The 22,524-nt window shown below is 41.2% G+C and overlaps 1 protein-coding gene and 1 long non-coding RNA gene across 2 annotated transcripts in view; one reads left to right on the top strand and one right to left on the bottom strand.

The window, feature by feature from the left end:
- ASXL3 (ASXL transcriptional regulator 3) overlaps positions 1 to 21,150 on the top strand; it is a 372,418-nt gene extending 351,268 nt beyond the window's left edge. Inside the window, 2 exon segments of the mRNA XM_030213960.1 lie at positions 411 to 2,376; positions 17,558 to 21,150. Coding sequence (XP_030069820.1) covers positions 411 to 2,376; positions 17,558 to 21,142 — 5,551 coding nt within the window. The 3' untranslated portion in view covers positions 21,143 to 21,150.
- On the bottom strand, positions 7,461 to 12,330 carry LOC115477239. The gene is made up of 3 exons (XR_003943301.1): positions 12,247 to 12,330; positions 10,604 to 10,605; positions 7,461 to 7,475 (listed from the first exon to the last, which is right to left on the bottom strand). It is a non-coding gene; the product is annotated as an uncharacterized LOC115477239 (long non-coding RNA).
- Positions 21,151 to 22,524: the final 1,374 nt, after the last annotated feature.

Genomic DNA, 22,524 nt, shown 5'->3' on the forward strand with positions numbered 1-22,524 from the left:
TGTAATTGTTTCATTATTTGCTTTGAACTGGTGCTGTCTATTAGTCTACCTCTTTGCACTCTCTCGCACATACAAATTCATGTCCAAACCCAAATGGAGATTTTAATTATTCCTGAACCTTTCACTGTTCAGTAAGTGCACACATTCGTTTTGTATATATAAATTAGCCTGAAATGTGTTTAAATAGTGTATTTTGAATGCTATTTAACATTATATTTGTCATGTAACACACCAGCTGAGGGCAAGGGTTGAAAACAATCGGGAACTTGCAAGGATTCCTATTTGCAGGAAGCAGTGCATCTTTTGAATTAGACATCTAAAGCTATAGTGCACTAGAAATGTCACCATAGCCCTTACTTTAATTATCTCTCAGCAGTGATAACATTTTAACCTTTATGTTTTGTTCTTAGGTTGGGAATGTCAGCTGAAGATTCCGTAAAACTGACATCTGCACAAAATAGTAGCAAAGATGAAAATAGCTCATTGTGTGCATCTTCAGGTTTACCTGGTCCTTCTACACAGTCATCCTTTGAAAATAATGAGAAGACCAGCTTAAGAATTCTGCCTTTACTAGAGAGAGACTCAAGTCAACCCCTCTGCAACATGGAGCTTGTTCCTGCCAAAGATTTATTGAGAGATGCTGAGTCTGAGGATATCCTGATTCCTGAAGAATCTGTAATTCAGGAAGAGATTGCAGAAGAGGTTGAAACAAGTATCTGTGAATGCCAAGAGGAGAACCATAAATCTGAACATGAGCTTTCTCAGGAACCTGCATGTGACAGTGCTAAAAATGAGGAAACAGAAGTAGTGGTTTCTGCAGATACCTCGGAGTCCTGTGTTGTGATGAATGATGAGACTGATGCTTTGCCTTGTGTAGATATTAAGAATGAAGAGAAACCAGAAGCCTCTCCAGAAGAAATGTCAGTAGTTATCGATCAGTTGGATGAGTGCTTATCTCCTGCAGCTTCTGTTTCCTCAGTGAATTCCCTCAGTGGTACAACTGAAAACGATGCCCAGGCTGCAGAAGAGCTGTGTGCTCCAGAAGCGCTCAGTATTTCTTCTGTTCCGGAAGGCTCCTTATTTGTGGATGAAGGAAATGCTGTAGAAATGGAGCTGCAGAGTGAACCTGATGAGCAGTTTTCTGAAAATGCTTGCACTTCTGAAACTTCATTTTCTTCTGAAAGCCCAGGAGAAGCATGTACCAGCGTTACATCACCTGGAGGGGACACTCAGTCTACATTAGAGGAGCCTTGTACTCCAGTATCTGTTGAGGCAGCTTTTCTGTCTGAGGTATCTAGTGCAGAAAACACTGAAGCTGAAAGTCAGCAGAAGCCCATTGATGACAGCCTACGTACATCTGTAACTTCAGACATGTCTCCAATATCAGTTTCTCCTGTGATGTCAGAAGCATCCCCAATGTCTAACTTACCTTTAACTTCTGAAGCTTCTCCAGTTTCCAATCTACCATTAACATCAGAAGCATCTCCCTTATCAGATTTACCTTTAACATCAGAAACCTCTTCAGTGTCATCCATAGCTTTGGCTTCTGAAACGTCTCATGCAACTGGCTTGCCTCCATCAGAAACATCTTCAGTTTCCAGTACATCCGTAAGCGAAAGCCTCATTCTACAGCAAATGAAATCGCCCTCCTTGTCTGATGAACCCCTTTCCCCTTTAAAAGAAGAAACCTTTACTAGTCCAATTGTTTCTCAAACTGAGGATCTTGTTGTACAAACAGAAAATCTTCAGAGTACATCTGAAAGTAAAAAACAGTATCCATTGTCCGTTGTACCTGGAAAGTCAACATCAGAAGAACTCGGTAATGAAAAGGAGAATCATCAGCCATGTAAATTACCTACTGAACTTATAAAATCATATGTTCCTTCTGTGTCAGAAATCTCCTCACCAGAAACACTAGTAATTAAAGCTCCTAATGTTCAACAACGAACACCTGAAAAGAAGTGTGTGCCCATACCAACAGATTTATCTGTGATATCAGAAGGGACAGTATTCAAAAGCTCTGAGCATCTACAAGGTAAATCACATGATAAACCATATACCTCATCTTTGGAAAAATCTTCATTTCCTGAAACATCTAGAAGCAAGCAACATAAGCCACAAGGGAGCTCACAGATTCGTCTTGAAAATGCGCATTCTAAGCTATTGGAAGCTACCAAATCACCAGAAATTGTAAGATGTGAAAGCAGAGAGTCAGAAATCTCAAAGAGAAAGACAGCAGAGCAGTATGGCTTTGGAACTTGTAAAGAGAAGAGAGCTAGAATAGAAGATGACCAACCTACTCGAACTGTCTCCCTTGGAAATTCATGTGAAAAGGAACATCCTCCAAGAGAAGAGCCCAGAGTCCCACCCCTTAAGGTAGAGTATTTGAAATGACATACTAAGATTTTATACAGGTATGTAATGTATAAATGCAAAACAAAACTAATTTAGGTTAATTTTCAGTCTTTCATTATCGATTTCTCTGTGAGTTGCAGTCATTGATCAGTTATTCAATGGAACACCTCTACTGTGGAGAAAGGCTAAAGAGATTAGGGCTCTTCATCTTGGACAAGAGAAGGCTGAGAGGAGATATGGTCAATCTATAAAATCATGAGTCTGGTGGAATGGGTAAATGATGAACAGTTATTTAATCTTTACCGTAGTTACCAAGGCTCAGCACTTTTAAAGTAAATCGAAAAAATTGTTTTTGCACTCAACGAAAAAATAAGCTGTAGAATGTGTTACTAGAGGGGGTGGTGAAAGCTGGGTTTAAAAAGGGTTTAGACAAATTTCTGTTGGAAAAGTCTATAACCCCATTGTAACATCTGCTTCTGCATCAGGGGTCTGCACGGTTCAGTGTGAGTATAAAGCTACCCAATATAAAAGTCTGGGAAATCGTAATTGGAAAACAATAACCTACTCTTTTAAGCAGTATCAAAGAAGCCCTGTGACACAGCATCATTTACCATGGCTTGCTGTCAAACCACACCAAAAAAAGTAAGCTGTTGTAAGTGATACTGTATTGCAGCACTTCTTTGATACTACCTAAAAGAGTCAGTTATCATTTTGTAATGCTAAAAGGTGACACACGGTCGTGTCGGTAAGTGGGATTGTCACACGCCAAGGCCACCTTTTACCACCGTGGGTAAAAGGTCATTTTCTTTAGCACCAGAAACAGCATGCACCGGAAGCCGGAACTACTGCCAGGCTGATTTCCTGTACGCAAACCCAGCAGTAGCCCTACCGCCTGATAGTAAAAGAGCCCTTATGTTCTCTATGCTTAAAATAATTTTCAAAAGAAAGTCCCTTTCAGAAATATTAGATAGAACAAGAAGAAAGTTGCAGTATCTGATTTGGTTTTTTATTCTGCACTTGAGAAGATTCCACTGTAAGTTCCCCAATCTGCTACGATTTCTCACAAACTTTAGATAGTAGATAATAAGCCTTCATTCTAGAAGGCATTCATTCAGGTTGTACTTGGCAGATCTCTAGAACAGGGATTTTCAACCCAGTCTTCAGGGCACACCCAGCCAGTTGGGGTTTTCAAGATATCTCTATTGAATTCAGTGGTGGGTATCATGAAAACTCTGACTGGCTGGGTATGCCCTGAGGACTGGGTTGAAAATCTCTGCTCTAGAAAATAAATTTTCACCATTTGTACAGAGGAAATCATAGCGTCTTGAGAAAAATTGACCATCCTCAAGTTCATGCTTCTTAAAGAGTTTTCCACCAACTCTAACTTGACTCTGACTGATTCCAGTCATATCTTTTATCTTCATAGTTCGAGTTGTCTGTATCTGAGCCAAACTTTGTTCAAACTGATCCATTAGCACCAGCAAAAGGCTTAACTTCTTCCACAGAGTTTCCATTCAAAGTCTTTTGTTTGAGGGGATAATGTAAAGTCTCTTGTTTGAGGGTGAATAGATTTTTCAAGATCAGATATTGCATTCTATATTGTCTCCAGAGACATTTCTGCTGGTTTCATAATCAAAGGTTTTGGCAAAGAAACAAGAGAGTGTTCCATTTTGCCTAACTCCTGGCTGTCTTCAGCCCCCTGAGGTCAAACAGATTCTCTCACCTCCATTATCTCCCCCGCAGCTCCCTTGACACTTGATTTTATAATGCTGCTCACCCCACTTTGTTCCAGGGCCTCCTCGCCACTTTCTGTCAGTTGGACACCTCCTTGAACAGATCCTCCTGGTTCCTATATGCAGCAATTAGGGAGCTCGAGCCATGAGACTGCAGGGATAGAGTCCTCTGATCTGTGCTGAGCGTTTGTTCATTCCTGTTGGAGCAGTCACCCTCTCTTCCTTGTGGGGCTGCTCCCAGCAAGACATCTCTCTAACTGCTTCACAAGTCTTCTCAGTGGGCCATATAAATATCAATTGGGCCCACAAGTGGCAGTGCCAAGGGTTTTGTGGCTTTGGCTGCTTGCCCCTACATTTTCCCATCTCTAGAAATCACTGCTGTCAGTAGAGAATCAAAAGGTAAAAAGCCTCAACAGCAGCGTCTTAGTACACAGCCGCCATCTTGGATCACCTATACTGTACAGTTTTAAAGGCCATTGCCGGAAACTTAAACATGCCCTGACCGCTATTGGTAACCAATGAATATGTTTTAAAAATGGCAATGATTTCTTTCACTTCCACCCTCCAGATATCATTTTAGCGGCCATATTTTGCACCTCCTCATGTTCTATAATGTTTCCTGAGGTAGTTTCAAATATACCAAAATGCAATAATCAGATTGTGAAAGAAACACAGCTTGAAATCTTGTTTTTCCAGATGCAATCTTATTTGAGGCACTAATACAGAATGTTTTTGTATCATTGTTGCTACTTGTAATTCCAAGACTTTTTAAACTCATTCTTAGGAGGAGTTTAATCTCTCCTAAACAAGGCTCTTCTAAAGACATTCTCCTATAATCTGATCATAACCATATTAAAGCTGGGGGGGGGGGGGGTTCAGGATTAATCTTTAGCATTAGAGCATTTCTGAACCTTTTAAAAACAACAAACATTTTTAAAAAATTAAATGTGTTTGTAAGCGGGTTTCTAATAGGAATCATTATTTTGATGTCAAATTCATATATAAAATAAATCATCTACTATTTTAAAATCCCTCCCAAAGAATTAGAAAGAAATTGAATAAAATCAGCAATAAGGGTGACCTTTAAGGCACACCTCACTTGGTTTCCTCTTTTGCCAAAACTTCTTGACCCAAACAAGAGGATAAATGACCTGAGTCTTCTTCTGTTATTTAGTATGAGTTTAGAAGATAGTATGTTTTCAGTATTTAGTCAGCATATTTTTAGATTTCCCTGGATGTGAATAGTGTGATTATACTACTTCTGACATTTAAGAACATTAGAATTGCCATTCTGGGTCAGACCAAAGGTCTGTCTCGCTGGTGGCCAATCCAGATCACAAATACAAGGCAGGATCTCAAAAAGTAGCAAGATTCCACGTTACCCTCAGGGATATGAAGTCACTCTCCCCAGGTCTAACTTAATAACAGTTTGTGGGCTTTTCTTGAAGGAATTTTTTTAAACCCAGCTACACTAACTGGTTCTACCACATCCTCTGGCAATGAGTGCCCCCTCCCCCAACTCCCCCTTCATTATCTCCTCAGACCCTTGCTGAATTCTTTCACGACAAGGTTCAAAAGATAAACCTTGAATTCTCTACCTCGCCACCTCTCCCTCCACTAGTCCATTCCCCTCTCTCTCCTTCCCCTCATTCCTTTTCCTACTTTCCTGAAGTTACTATAGAGGAAACTACACTTCTCCTTTCTTCCTCAAAATGTACCACCTGTTTCTCTGATCCCATTCCCACCCACCTTCTTAATGCCATCTCACCTGCTCTTATTCCTTTTATCAGTCACATTCTCAACCTCTCACTTTCCACTGCAACTGTCCCTACTTCCTTTAAACATGCTGTGGTCACACCTCTCCTTAAGAAGCCTTCACTCGACCCTACTTGTCCCTCTAATTACTGACCCATCTCCCTCCTCCCTTTTCTCTCCAAATTACTTGAGCATGCTGTTCACCACCGCTGCCTTGATTTTCTCTCCTCACATGCTATTCTTGACCCACTACAATCTGGTTTTCGCCCTCTCCACTCAACCGAAACTGCGCTTACTAAAGTCTCCAATTACCCTATTACTGGATAAATCCAGAGGTCTCTATTCCATCCTCATTCTTCTTGATCTTTCCGCCGCTTTTGACACTGTCGATCACAGCATACTCCTCGATATCCTGTCCTCACTTGGATTCCAGGGCTCTGTCCTTTCCTGGTTCTCTTCCTACCTCTCCCTCCGCACCTTCAGTGTTCACTCTGGTGGATCCTCTTCTACTTCTATCCCTCTGCCTGTCGACGTACCTCAGGGTTCTGTTCTTGGTCCCCTCCTCTTTTCTATCTACACTTCTTCCCTTGGTTCATTAATCTCATCCCATGGCTTTTCCTACCATCTCTATGCTGATGACTCCCAAATCTACCTTTCTACCCCTGATATCTCACCTTGCATCCAAACCAAAGTTTTAGCGTGCTTGTCTGACATTGCTGTCTGGATGTCTCAACGCCACCTGAAATTAAACATGACCAAAACCGAGCTTCTCATTTTTCCCCCCAAACCCACCTCCCCACTCCCCCCATTTTCTATTTCTGTTAATGGCTCTCTCATTCTCCCTGTCTCCTCAGCTCGAAACCTTGGGGTCATCTTTGACTCTTCTCTCTCCTTCTCTGCTCATATCCAGCAGATTGCCAAGACGTGTCGTTTCTTTCTTTACAACATCCGTAAAATCCGCCCCTTTCTTTCCGAGCACTCTACCAAAACCCTCATCCATACCCTTGTCACCTCTCGTTTAGACTACTGCAATCTGCTTCTTGCTGGCCTCCCACTTAGTCACCTCTCCCCTCTCCAATCGGTTCAAAACTCTGCTGCCCGTCTTGTCTTCTGCCAGGGTCGCTTTACTCATACTACCCCTCTCCTCAAGTCGCTCCACTGGCTCCCTATCCGTTTTCGCGTCCTGTTCAAACTTCTACTAACCTATAAATGTACTCACTCTGCTGCTCCCCAGTATCTCTCCACACTCGTCCTTCCCTACACCCCTTCCCGTGCACTCCGCTCCATGGATAAATCCTTCTTATCTGTTTCCTTCTCCACTACTGCCAACTCCAGACTTTGCGCCTTCTGTCTCGCTGCACCCTACACCTGGAATAAACTTCCTGAGCCCCTACGTCTTGCCCCATCCTTGGCCACCTTTAAATCTAGACTGAAAGCCCACCTCTTTAACATTGCTTTTGACTTGTAACCACTCGCCTCCACCTAACCTCCTCTCCTCCTTCCTGTACACATTAATTGATTTGATTTGCTTACTTTATTTTTTGTCTATTAGATTGTAATCTCTTTGAGCAGGGACTGTCTTTCTTCTATGTTTGTGCAGCGCTGCGTACGCCTTGTAGCGCTATAGAAATGCTAAATAGTAGTAGTAGTAGTAACTAGGCATTGAGTGAAAAAAATATATTTTATCTGATATGTTTAAATGTACTACTCTGTAACTTCATGGTATGGCATGTCTCCTAGTCTTTGTACTTTTTGAGGCTCTTTAGATCTGTATTAATAACAGTGCCGAAAGAGAACAGATCCCAGTGAGATTATTTCAGCAAAAAATTCTTTACTGAAACAAAAAAAAAACAGATGTAGTCCATGTTTCGCCCAATCGGGGCTGCTTCAGGGGTATAACTAAAACAATAACAAAATCAAAATATATAATAAGATATAATCAGTCTAAACCATACAAAAACAGCATACGCATAAGTATACCCCCGGTTCTATATATGGCACAAACAATTGTGCACGCAAACGTGGGCACAAGCCCAACTTTGAACACACACAATTTAATTAAGTTGAGACAGTTACCACTGAAAACTGTTCACTAACAATTATCAGCATTAATTGGCAATAATTAGAATTTAAGCACGCATATTGCTTATTCTATAAAGATGTGTATGTAAATTTGTGTTTGTGGCTTCAAAAAGGGGGAGTGGCCACAGGAAGAGCATGGGTGGGTGATGGGCATCCAAGTGATTTTCATGTAGTGTTACAGAATATGCCAGATTCTCAGCTAATTTAGGCACGCGGGGATTTACACTAGGTTTCAGATGGTGTAAATCCTCGCACCTAAAGGTTAGGTGTGGATCCTGATGCTGGGCACTATTCTGTAAACGGTGCCCATTTCAGAGCAAAAGTTATAGAATATGCAATTAGGTTTCCTTTTTTTCAGTGCCATATATAATTTAGTCCATAGAGGGTATGAGATCCAGAGGTGAATATGTGCACCATCATATACATATACATTTCCAATAAAGAAACATATTTTTATAGAACAAGCAAGAATAACAGCCAGGAATTGTGAAGGGTATTGTGTTTCTTAATTATACAAATATATTTTTGCCAAACTCACAAGTAGTGTCATGTAGAGATCAAGTGAAACAAAATATATTTATCAAAAACGTTTTTGCTTACCAAGGTTGGGGTGTCTAAGAGCATACACTCCCACCTTAATGAAAAAAGGGCTAGAATCTATATATGGCACCTGAAAAATCCGTGTGCAAAAAAATATGCCTAGTCGTATTCTTTAAAGTATGCCTAAATTTTGTAGAATAGGTTTAAATTTCCACACAGTATATAGAATACGCCGAGCAGCTTCCATGCAACCAAATTTGGATGCGTCCATTTAGGCCACGTTTTAGACATACCCATGCCCCGCTCATGACTATGCCCCCTTTTCAACTATGCGACTTAGAATTTAGGTGCACCACATTATAGAATACACTTAACGAGTTGTGCGCATAAATCTCAGTGCCAATTAGTGCTGATAATTGCTTGTTAACATCCAATTTACAGCGTTGATTAGCTAGTTAACCAGTTAAGTTATATGCATTGTTATAGAATATGCTTGATTTCCCCACGGAAATTAAGGCACCATATATAGAATTGGGGGAAAATAAATAACAGCAAGGGGATAACATTAATGAAAAATTATGGGGTTCTTTTTTTAGCAAGCTGCAGGAAAAAGGGCCCTACGGTATCAGCAGGAGCCATTTTTCCCATGCACCAGGGCCTATTTACAGCACCAACAGGCTTATTTTCGAAAGAGAAGGGCGCCCATCTTTCGACACAAATCGGGAGATGGGCGTCCTTCTCCCAGAGTCGCCCAAATCGGCATAATCGAAAGCCGATTTTGGGCGTCCTCAACTGCTTTCCGTCGCGGGAACGACCAAAGTTCACGGGGCGTGTCGGAAGCATAGCGAAGGCGAGACTGAGGCATGCTTAACACATGGGCGTCCTCGGCCGATAATGAAAAAAAGAAGGGCGTCCTTGACGAACACTTGGCCAACTTTACTTGGTCCTTTTTTTTTTTAATGACCAAGCCACAAAAATGTGCCCTAAATGACCAGATGATCACTGGAGGGAATCGGGGATGACCTCCCCTTACTCCCCCAGTGGTCTCTAACCCCCTCCCACCCTACAAAATAAAGTTAAATATTTTTTCCAGCCTCTATGCTACCCTCAAATATCATACCCAGCTCCATGACAGCAGTATGCAGGTCCCTGGAGCAGTTTTAGTGAGTACTGCAGTGCACTTTAGGCAGGCGGACCCAGGCCCCCCCCCCCCCCCCCCACCTGTTATACTTGTGGTGGTAAATGTGAGCCCTCCAAAACCCACCACAAACCCACTGTACCCACATCTAGGTGCTCCCCTTCATCCCTAAGGACTATGGTAGTGGTGTACAGTTCTGGAGAGTGGGTTTTGGGGGGGCTCAGCACACAAGGTAAGGGAGCTATGCACCTGGGAGCAATTTTTGAAGTCCACTGCAGTTCCCCCTAGGGTGCCCAGTTGGTGTCTTGGCATGTCAGGGGACCAGTGCACTACGAATGCTGGCTCCTCCCGCGACCTAATGTCTTGGATTTGGTCGTTTCTGAGATAGGCATCCTCGGTTTCCATTATCACCGAAAATCGGGGATGACCATCTCTAAGGTCGACCTAAATGTTGAGATTTGGGTGTCCCCAACCGTATTATTGAAACGAAAGATGGCCGCCCATCTTGTTTCGATAATACGGGTTTCGCCCGCCCCTTCATGGGGATGTCCTGCAAGGACGTTCTCAGGAAAACTTGGGTGCCCCATTCAATTATGCCCCTCCAAGCCCCTAAAAAAATGGCCATGTGGTAAGATTACTCTTACTACATGGCCATGTGGGGAGAACACTTACCGTTAACCATTGAGGTGGAAGTAAGGGCTCCCGTGATAACCCAGCAGTAACCAGGCAGTGCACAGTAATGCCCAATTACCGCTGGGTTAGCGCCGTGCCATAAAATTTTTAAAAATTTCCGGATCACAAGAAATGGCGTACGCTCGCGGTGAAACTGCTGCTGGCAACTGCATTGGGCCGGCGGTAGTTCCGGGTTAACATGCGGTAAGCCCGCCGCTTTGTAAAAGGGCCCCTATGTAAAGATATATGGTATATAAGAAATCAGGAAAAGGGCGTGCCCCGCATTGAGCGATGTCGAGGGAGCGGCATCGACTCAGGGGTTGAATACTACTCTATCGCCGCCTATGCTGAGACCACCTCCTTGCCCAGCCGCTTCCAGATTTGAAGAAGCAGACCGGACAGCGTCCGATGTGTCGAGTCTGAGCCTGCTTGGCGGTTCTATTTCTGGAGGGGCGGTTGGAAACACCGAGGAGCAGGAAATGCTCAAGGAGGCGTCATTGGAAGTTATCTGGCAAGCAGTCCAGAGGCTGACGGTTGAGGTGGCAAACTCTACTAAGCAAATGTCTACAGTCGTGAGTAAACTGACGGATATGTCTGATTCCTTAGATAATATAAAGCAAGAACACACTAAACAGATTGGGCAATTGGAAACGGATGTTAACTCCGTCAAAAGTGTAATGGACACTCTGGTCAAAGATAAAATATTTTCCGCTCGAAAGTTAGAGCAGTTAGAAAATTATAATCGAAGACTAACTCTGAGATTGCTGAATTTCCCAATGTTACCAACTATGACACCTCGTGATTTCCTTAAGAAGTACCTTCTAGAAATATTGAATTTTTCTTCAACAGATATTCCCCCTTGTAATAGAGTATACTATCTGCCAAATGTATTAAAAGAGAGAGATGTCTCCGAGTCAGCGAAGGTTACTTTGGATATTGATACTCAGAACTTAACTGCTATTTTGGAAGACTCTATGGGAGATGTTACAACAAGAGGAACTTTAATTATGACTTTAGTCTTTGAACAAGATATAAATTTGTTGATGAAACTTTATTTTAAATATTCCTCAAAATTATTCTGTGGCCAGAGAGTCTGGATGTTTCCAGATGTAGCAAAGATCACACAACAAAGGAGGAAACAGTTTTTACTTATGAGGAATGATGTTAAGGGACTGGGAGCAACATTTATGTTGGCCTATCCCTGTAAATGCTTAATTCGCCTATCTGGAATCAAGTATACTTTTTTTGATCCACTTCAATTAAAGACGTTTCTGGACTCTAAAAGACCTTCCAGTTGAATGATATAAATAGTTCTCAGCAATGATGTAAAGGAATGAAGATCAGGATTAGCCTTAGAGGAAAAAGTTACTTCTGTGTTACATGCTCCCTGAGTTGTACTTATAAAACCACTCTCCCCCCCTCCATATGGTGGTCTGAGGAAGAGTAAATACAAATGTTTCATTTAATTTTAGAAGTATTTTCCGCTTATATAATTTCTCTGTATTGCCTTACAAATGATTGTTTTGTTTGTATTATTGAAATCATATAAATAAATAAATTAAAAAAAAAAAAAAAGGAAAAGAAATATGCTTTAAAAGCTGCCCAAGTGACTCACCAGTGGAAAGAATGAACAGCATTTTATAATGCTAAGGGGTTCTTTTACTGAGACGCGCTAATGATTAGTGTGTATTAAATAAGACACCCATTATATTCCTATAGGTGTTTTATCATTTAGCACGCATTAATCGTTAGTACATGCTAAACCTGTTTTTGCACCTTAGTAAAAGATCTCCTAAATGTTTTTAATATGCAATACAATTGTTTTAAAAAACATATAAATTTAAGCTCACCGGCAGTGCAGCAGAATCCAGTTCATTGGGCTCCTTTTACTAAGTGGTGGTAAGCCCAATGCGGGCTTACCGCTAACTGTACAAGAAGTACCGCCGAGCTACCGCAGCAACCCGGCGGTACTTTATTTTTGTAGTGCTAGACTGTACCCGGTGGTAATAGGGCAGTGCCGCGCACTGCCCTGTTACTACCGGGTTAACACAGGAGCCCTTGCTGCCACCTCAGTGGGTGGTGTTAAAGGCTCCCCCCCCCCCCCCCCGAAATGGCCATGCAGGAAGTGCTTTATTTACCGAACAGCTATTTCCTGCATGAAGGCGAGACATCCCTTTTACCAGCTGCGGTAAAAGGGGGCCTCGGCGCACATGTAAATACACACCAATGGCCCCCTTTTGCCATAGCTTGGTAAAAGGGACCTTTAGAAGCCATTTCCAATGGCATAGTCAAACAGAGCTGGGCATTATGAGAGATTTATTTATACTACTTCCTGCTTTGCAAGCCACCAATAAAAAAATCTTTCTTTACACACTAAGAACCACCAAACAAAACACAATCAGTTTAAAACACCCCAAAATATCAAATTGTTAATTTAAAAATCAAGTATTGAATTGAAAAATGCTATTAACCACAGTGAATATCATACGCAACATACCCAATAAAAAAAGCCTAAAAATCGCTAAAGGCCAGCCATAAAATAGTTTCTAAAATCGCAAATATATCAACCATATAAAGGTTAAAAAGCAAAATGCTAAATTGTATTAAAAATTGTAATGATGAAAAACAGTAAATATACTTAATTCAATTCCTATCAAATCATCCCATATCAAATGTACAATGCAAAAATTAAATACTTGCCAAAATGATAATTGAAAAACTAAAGCAAAGAAGGAAAATTTGGGGAGAGGGGTAAAAGGAAAAAACAGGGGAAGGAATAAAGGAGGAAGGGAGGGGGTGATGTGGAGAGGAAGAGGAAAGAGGAGGAAGGTTTAGAGGGTTTGGGAAAGGGAAGGATAGGGAATAGAGGGGAGAAAGAGGAGGGAGGGAGGGGGAAGAAAAGTAAAGAAAAATAATGATATCAAGAGATTATAAAACTCAAATTTCACAAGCATGATGAGCCAACTCTTTATACAGACCTCTAGGGGAGACAGCCTTAAACTTATAGATCATTCTCTGTTCTGTTCAAATAAGAAGATTATCAATATCTCATCCTCGCCAGTGTAACCTGGGTTTCAGTAATACAAAAAATCTGAAATCTTCAAATTTATGATTCATTTTAATTGAATTCTCTACCCAAGGTTTTTCAATCAGCGTTCTATTAATAGTACCTGTGTTCTATCAGTCTTTTATTTAATGCCCACTTGGTCTTACCAATGTACATAAGTTTACAGTGACAAAAACCCGCATAGACTACTTTTTCCATTCTACAGTTTGAAAAATGTCTCAATATAAATGTCCTCCCTGGTTAATGCTTTTAATAGGATTATTTACACGCACACAGACCCTGTGGTCCATATACCTTTTATGGACAACCTTTAGAGAAGGTCAACGGTACTAAAATATCTCTCAAATTCTTACTTCTTTTATATGCCACCAAAAGTTCCTTATCTGAAAATGTATGTATTATGGTAATTAGATGCCAGTGTTTCCTCAAAATTCTTACAATATCATTTGATAAATGATTAAATTCCAAACAATAAGCAACATTATTGTCTCCATGCTTCTCTGTGTTATGGAGGAGTTCCTGCCTCTCCTTTTTCTTCTCCTAAATACTTCATTTATATATCTTTCTGAATACCGTCTTTTGAGAAATTTTGCTTGAAGTTCCATTGCCAGTGTCTTATATCTTATTCTAAGAACATAAATATTTGACTCTTAAAAATTGACTATAAGTCAAATTTCTTTTAAGCGCTCGACTATGATATCAAAATGCAACAATTTATTCATGTCAGTTGGTTTTCTATTGATATCTATTGTTAATTTACCTTTTTTAAAATAAAATATTCAGAAATGGAATACTGTCTTTACTGTAATTCAGTTGGAACTTAAGCTTTCGATCTACAGTGTTAACCCATTCATAAAAGGCTAAAAGTTTATTTTCTATGCCACTCCATACAATAAAAATATCATCAATATATCTCTTCCAAGGTAATACATGATCACTAAACTTATGTGATATCAAAAGTGTCTTTTCTAAATTGGCCATATATAAATTTGCTGTTCCCCTCACCTGTTGCATGCTCTATAAAGATATGTTTCTTTATTAGAAATTTATTTGTATATGTTGGTGCACATATTCACTTCTGGATCCCATACATTCTATATGTATGTGTATGTTGGTTTTTGGGGGGGCCCTTTTACTAAGCCGTGTAGGCGCCTACGAATGCCCAGCATGCATCAATTTGGAGTTACCGCCCAGCTACCGTGTGGCCTTTGCTGTAATTTCATTTTTGACATGCATCCGCTACGCACGCAGCAGAAACTGGGTGGTAATTGTCATTCTACAAGCATAGACGATTACCTCACGGTTAATGCATGAGACCTCACCACTAAGTCAATGGCTGGCGGTGAGGTCTCAGACCCAAAATGGATGTGCACCTATTTTTATTTTCCGCACATCCATTTTCGTCAAAAAGTTTTTAAAAGGCCCTTTTTACAGGCACATTGAAAAATGGATCTGCGGGCGTCCAAGACACGCACCTACACTAACGCAGCCGATTTTTCGGTGCACCTTAGTAAAAGGGCCCCTTTATGATTTAGACTGATTGTATCATATTTTATAGTTTGATTTTGCTGTTTTTAGTTATACCCCTGAAGCAGCCCTGATTGGGCGAAACATGGACCACGTCAGGGTTTTTATTTTAATAAAGAACTTTTTGCTGAAATAATTTGATTGGAATCTGCTCCTTCTGAGCCCAAAATCAGAATGGCAGCATTGAAAATGACATTTGATAAAATCCAAAAAGGGGACACAGCAATATGCAGATCAGGGGCATTCCTTTTAATTTACACACATTATTATAGAATAAAGAGGGTTTGCACCTAATTTAGGCGTGGGGATATACACCAAGGTGTTGTCGCACCAAAATGTTGGTGTAAATGGTCGCACATAACGTTAAGCGTCATTTATAGAATAGCCCTTAACGCTATTTTTTTGGCACCAGTATTTTATTGTCATTTATAGAATTCAGTGCGTAAATGTGTAGAATAATGACGTATACTCAAGTATGTGCACGGATACATGTGTATACTATTATTATTATTATTATTATTACATTTGTATCCTATATTTTCCCACCAGGCTCAATGTGGCTTACATAGTACCGTAAAGGCGTTCGCCAAGTCCGGTTGATAAACAGTTACAAAGTAATGTTGTGGTCGAATAAGGTTCGTGCATTTCAGGCACAATGGGGGTCAGACAGACGGAAGGTTATATAGTGTTCAAGGGACTGTCTCTCTTTGTTAAATTGTACAGCGCTGCGTAACCCTAGTAGCGCTCTAGAAATGTTAAGTAGTAGTAGTAATGCGATCTTTGGTTTTGCTGTGTTGCAGGGTGTAGGCATTTATGTTGGTCGGTAGGGTATGCCTTTTTGAACAAGTTGGTTTTTTGTGATTTCCTAAAGTTTAGATGGTCGTAGATAGTTTTCACAGCTTTTGGCAGTGCATTCCATAATTGTGTGCTTATATAGGAGAAGCTGGATGCATAGGTTGCTTTGAGACCTTTGCAGTTTGGGTAGTGGAGGTTTAGGTATGTTCGTGATAATCCGGTTCTGTTTCTGGTTGGTAGATTTATGAGGTTTGTCATATATCCTGGGACTTCGCCGTAGATAATTTTGTGGACCAGGGTGCAGATTTTGATGGTAATACGTTCTTTGATTGGGAGCCAATTCAGTTTTTCTCGGAGGGGTTTGGCACTTTTGAATCGTGTTTTACCGAATATCAGTCTGGCTGCTGTATTTTGGGCGATTTAGAGTTTCTTTGTGAGTTGTTCTTTACATCTCGCATAGATTCCATTGCAGTAATCTGCGTGGCTTAATACCATTGATTGCATTAGATTGCGAAATATTTCGGGAAGAAAGGTTTTATGCGTTTAAGTTTCCACATTGAGTGGAACATTTTCTTTGTTGTGGAGTTTACTTGGCTCTCAAGTGTAAGGTTGCGATTGATTGTAACGCAGAGTATTTTTAGGCTATCTGAGATAGGGAGGGTGTGATCTGGGGTGTTTATGGTTGTAGGTTTGTACTTATTGTGTTGAGATGAGAGGATGAGGCAGTGTGTTATTTCAGTGTTCAGTTTCAATTGAAATGAATTTGACCATGAGTCCATGGTGTTCAGCCCGAGCTTGATTTCATTAGTGATTTCTGTCAGGTTGTGTCTGAAGGGAATGTAAATTATGACATCGTCTGCATAGATGAACGGGTTTAGGCCTTGATTGGATAAGGACTTTGCCAGTGGGATCATCATTATGTTGAAGAGTGTTGGTAATAATGGTGATCCTTGAGGTACTCCGCAGTCTGCTTTCCACGGTGGTGATATGTTTGAATTTGATTTTACATGGTATGTTCTGGTGTCGAATTGGAGGAGAAGTAAGCTTTTACCTGTAGCTATTTCCTGCTTGAATTTGGCCAGGAGAATGACTAGCATAGTTTCAGTGCTATGGAGGGGGCGGAATCCTGATTGTGATTCATGTAGTAATGAGAACTTGTCCAAGTATTCCGTAAGCTGTTTGGTCACTAAGCTCTCCATCAGTTTGACTACTAGTGGGATAGATGCAACTGAGCAGTAGTTGGTGAGATCGTTTGGTTTTTTTTTCTTGGTGTCTGCCTAAGCACTATTCTGCAAATACTCACTTAACTTATATAGCACATATTTGGAAGGGGGATCTACACAGGGGTGGAGCATAGGGCCAGACATAGGCAGGGCTCCCACTTATGCATGTAACCTAAATAATACTATAAGTTGCATATGTCTCTTCTATACTTAGGTACCCACACTTTTCTAGTCTGGTGTAAGTGCAGGTGCCTAGATGTTAGAATGGAGCCTAGGCATTTAGGTTCTGTTATAGAATAGGCTCCTGCTGTGCAGCCTCAGGGTGCCTAAATGGAGTTCCCCAGTTATAGAACTGCCCTCATAATGTATATTAGCTTTTTATTATGAATAGATGTACAATTGTATTATGATTGTGAAATACATTTTTTCTCACGTTGCCTTACATTCACAATTGCAAATGCAGTAATTATAATCCTTTGGAGGGCCGTTTTACTAAAGCTTAGTGTGCACTAAATGCTAAGAAGCCCATTTTATACCAGTGGGCTTCTTAGCATTTAGTTCATGCCAAGCTTTAGTAAAAAGGCCCCTGGATCTGTCAGAACTACTGTGAGCTTCTAAATATTTCCAAATTTCTACTAAAGTGATCTTTGTTTTCCTTTTATACTCTTAGATTCAACTTTCAAAAAGTGGACCACCTTTTATTATCAAGACTCAGCCAGTCTCCAAACCAGAAACCAGGGTTTCCTCTAGTACATCTGTCAGTGGAGGGAGGAACACCGGGGCCAGAACGCTTGCAGATATCAAGGCAAGAGCTCAGCAAGCAAGAGCCCAGAGAGAGGCTGCAGCTGCAGCTGCTGTGGCTGCAGCAGCCAGCATCGTCTCGGGAGGTGTCGGCAGCCCCTGTGAAGGTGGCAAGACAAGAACACTGGCGCATATCAAGGAGCAGACCAAGGCCAAACTTTTTGCAAAGCATCAAGCCAGAGCCCACTTGCTGCAGACCAGCAAAGATGCCAAACCACAGCTTTGCTCAAAGGAGGATCCCCCAGCATTCGATGTGCCCGCTGCTTCTGATACAAAGATTGAAGGTTCTACTGGTGTCATTATTGTTAATCCAAACTGTAGATCTCCTAGCCACAAGGCTGCTCACCTCCGCGAGACTACCGCTTTATTGCAGCAGCAGTCACTTAGCACAGCTGCACTGCCAGAAACTGCTACTGACACATCTGTGCACAGTTCTAATGAAAATATTCCCGTGCTGCATTCATCTGATAAATGTGTTTCATCTACCTCTGATGAAGATAGTAGTGTTTCAGTGGTTTTGAATAAAAGCACTGCCCCGGTGCCTGTTTGCAGTACTGCTTTGCCAGGAGCTATCAAGGAAGTTCTCTTTGCAAATTCTGTTCGGATGTCTGTTGACAATACAAACACTACCTTGTGTAATATAAATTTGCTAAATTCTGTTCAGGGGGCTGAAGCTCCATGTATAGCGCACGTGCCAAAACGTTCTGATAACCCTATCATTCCAGACTCAGTAGACAACTCAGGCTTGTCAAGTTCCATAGAGGAGAATAGATTGCCCTTATCAAGCAACAGTGCTACTAATACAACCTGCAACCAGTATGCTACAGTGCCAACTTCACCCATTGGGAGCAGTTTGTCACACTCTCTTCCTACCAGTTCTGTACTCATTTCTCCAGTATGCATTGCCAACAGATTTTCATCTGAAAAGATAGCCATAAGCGAATGCGATGAGCAAGGAGCTGTTTCCATTAGCACTACAGGAAGAGCAAGTTTCAGCTGTGTTGACACAGTTGCTGACTCAGGTGAGAAGCTACCTATTCCATCGTTTACTTGCAACAGGGCAACTGTAGGTTCCTATGCAAACACTAGCAAAATAGGTGGGGAGAGCTCCGAAAAAATTCCAGGAGCTAGGAATGCAACAGATTTGTCTGGAAAACCTCAATCAATGGGTTTTAATCAAACTGCAGTGAACAGATCTATTCCCTGCAAGGTCATTGTTGATCACAGTACAACACTAAATTCCAGTTTTAATTTGGCTTCTTCGACTGAAAACACTGAAAGCAGTACTGATGTGCCGAATTGTCTGGTTAGAGCAGAATCTTCTGCCCTACAGACTAAAGCGTGTCCTCAAGTGTCTGTGATTAGCAGGCCTGAGCCTAGTAATGAAAGCATGGAGCACAGTTCTAGCTTGCTCAATGTTTCTGGAAAGCAAGGTGAGAGGAACTTGCAAGTTGCCTGTATAAATTGTCCAGAAGGGCCTCATACGCCTGAAGATAAACGGAGTGAGGTTGTTTCTCCCAGCCGAGGTTTTACAGAAAGGTTACAGTGCCATTCTTCCTTTAAATGTGGAGCAGATAATGCCTGCAATAGCCAGTATAGTACTAATAATAGAATTTGTTGGAATGATGAGCAAATGAGCACAACGAAACCAGCAGTCAACCGTCCAAACACAAAAAAGAACAAAGAATACACAGAAGAAAGCACATTTGAAAAAGTCAAAACAGAGCCTGTAAACTACACACAGATGTCAACGTTGCATGCTAGAAGTCTTGTGGGAAACATTCCTGTGAAATCAGAAATCATAGAATCAGACAAGCGTTTTTTGATGGACACTGAAGATTTTATGGGATCGGATATTTCTTCCCAGGCTAATGAAACAGCCATAGGCGTGCAATCAACCCCGAGCTCTAAGACTTCTGTTGCAGATTTCAGGGAAGATGCCTTGTCACTACCAACGGAAACCTTGAAAAGAGCTAACAACCCTGGTACTTCTAGCTGTCGTTTGTCTTCAGTTGAAGCCAACAACCCTCTAGTGACACAGTTATTGCAAGGCAACTTGCCTTTGGAGAAAGTGTTGCCACAGCCTAGGCTGGGAGCCAAACTTGAGATTAATAGGTTTCCGTTACCTTTGCAAACTACCTCAGGGTGTAAAACAGTATCTGAGAGAAACATTACTGATAACCCTTCATGCTCTCCCACTCCAGACAGTAAGGGATATGCTGCTGGGAGCTTGGTTGCCTTGCAAATTAGAAAGCGTGAAAACCATCCTAAGAAAAGGATGCCTAGGCCTGGGGGGGAGCATGCTCAAGTTAAATGCGAGCCTGGAAAATTGTCAGCAGAGGCAGATACTAAAGTGACTCCATGCATAACAGGCTCCAGTATGAATCATCTCGGGCCAGGCCAGCCATTTAAACAAGAGTGGCTGAACAAACATTCTGTTCAGAACAGGATCAGTCACAGCCCGGAGATCAAACAGCAGAAACGGCCCCTTCCTTCCTGCAGCTTTCAACAGAACTTGTATCACGTTGAGAAAAACGGTGGCTTTCATTCTGAAGCCAGTAGCTCACACAGGCAAAATTTTTACCAAATGCCCATGGCCACGAGAGTCCCTCTTTCTACAGCATCCCTCTTGCAAGCTTCTGCAAAAGCCACCCCAGACTGTCATGCCTTTCCTTATAACAGGCACCTAGAACAGAAAGGTATGGGGGAGGTCAATATACCTCCCCACCAGCTGAGACTGGGCAGTGTTTTTTCACCTAACATTCAGAGCAAGGAAGGCGATGACATTGCCATGGTATCACAGACTGCCCACCATTCCTTTTTAGTGCAGCCTTCCCCTCCTAATTCAGAAGTCCCATCAGATCAGAAACAGCCAGCGGTTACCATGGATACTACTCAAAGACTTAGCTGGCCCCAGCCTGTGAGCATCTGTAGCAATATAAAGTCTGAACCCATTTCTTTTGAGGAAGGTTTAAGCAGCAGCTGTGTACTGAGCATGAAACAAGCTTCCTATGAACAGAATGATGTAAAAGAACAACTAAAAGCATTTGCATTGAAAAATGCAGATTTCTCTTCCTATTTACTTTCTGAGCCACAAAAGCCTTTCAGTCAATTAACCGTGCAGAAGATACAGACTCCGCAGCAGCAGCAGCAACTTTGTAGAAATTATCCAACAATTCATTTTGGTAGCACAAACTTCAAGAGGGCAGCATCCACGATTGAAAAATCCATTGGCATTTTGGGAAGCAGCTCGAACGCTGTCACTGGCATGTCCAACCAGAACACTCCAATTCCAGTTCAGAGATTTGCTGACAGCAGCAGTGCAGACGAACTGGAACTGAAATGCTCTTGTAGGCTGAAAGCCATGATCGTGTGCAAGGGCTGCGGCGCCTTCTGTCATGATGATTGCATAGGCCCTTCGAAACTGTGTGTGGCTTGTTTAGTTGTACGGTAGAAACTGAAAAATGCAGCATCTCTCGTCAGTACAGGACAGAACAATGGGGGGGGGGGGGGGTTGAGGAAACAAAGCATTTTTGTCACTGAGTCCTTTTTATATTATTATCCTTATGTGAAAGTGTTCTGCTTCAGAGTGTGGTCATCTCTGGTGTAACCTTGCCGGTGTGGATGGGAAACAAACATTCCACAAAAGAGCAGAAAGCAAATCAAGCTTTAGTACTGCACTGTCCTTTTGTAAGTTTATTGCTACGATAAAAGAAGGTAAAGCTTCTTAATTCAGTCTATTGTATGCACACAGTAAAAGTACAGCACTGTTTTTTGTTTTGTTTTGTTTTAAAACAGCGAGAAATGGCCTACGAGTAGTTGATACATTTGCTCCTCGTTTGGTATTGCAATGCATAAATGACAGAGAAAGTACTCGGTCAGATAACGTCAGTATGAAGTAGATGTTGTAGTTCACCAAACTGAATTGTATATCCCAGCTTTATTTTCATAACAATAACTTTTTATAAAACTCATTTTTCCTCAGGCCTCGGTAAATAGAGTGAGAGCTTGGAGGTTTGACCTGTAAGCTGTGTACTCACTTCCACACTAGGCATTATGGGGTAACATTTTAATTAGACCAGCTTTTCTTGTTGATTGTCTACTGGAGATTAGCTGGGCCAGTGTTAGTATTTTAATAATTTTAAGCCAAGGAACTAAATATTTCTCATTTCGAGTGTTTCTCTCTTTCATTTAGCCACACCCTACTATATAAATGGCTTTAAGGGTTTCAAGCAACTATTAAAGGCAAAGGAGATGTGCAAACTGTGTAATGGATAGAAGGAAAAGTAATGTTTCTTGCATGCTCTTACTAGTCACTTAATTATATTTTATTGTAAGATTTACTTTTTTGTATAAGTTATCTTTTCATTTTGTTTGTGAAATGTGGATTTCCTGGTTAACACTATTTTTTGGTTTTGTACATTTTCCTAAAGGACCACTGTTCATTTTGAGAACAGGGGTGTTTTAATTTTTCTGTGTGTGTGTGTGTGTGTTTTTTAGGGGGGGGGGAGCGGGTGTACTGTAGGGAAGATTGTGTTTGTTTTAAAGGATACTGTATCTTTTAAAATGAATAAGCTTCAGTATTTATCCAGTACTGTATTTATGTTAAAGAGTGTAACTGCATTCCAGAAGCACTAAGCCATCCTCATGTCAATTTGAGAGCCTTATCCGTGTAAAAGATAAAAGTATATAAAACAGTGGTTAGAGATATACAGTGATGCGCTCTACTCCAGATGGACAGGAACTAATTAGGGAACAGAGAACCCATATGCAAATGTGTGTGTTTGTGTGAATGTATGTAAGGTGAATTAATTGGCTAGACAGCCATGATCATAA

The sequence above is a fragment of the Microcaecilia unicolor genome, chromosome 1, assembly GCF_901765095.1.
Source record: "Microcaecilia unicolor chromosome 1, aMicUni1.1, whole genome shotgun sequence".
Lineage (NCBI taxonomy): Eukaryota > Metazoa > Chordata > Amphibia > Gymnophiona > Siphonopidae > Microcaecilia > Microcaecilia unicolor.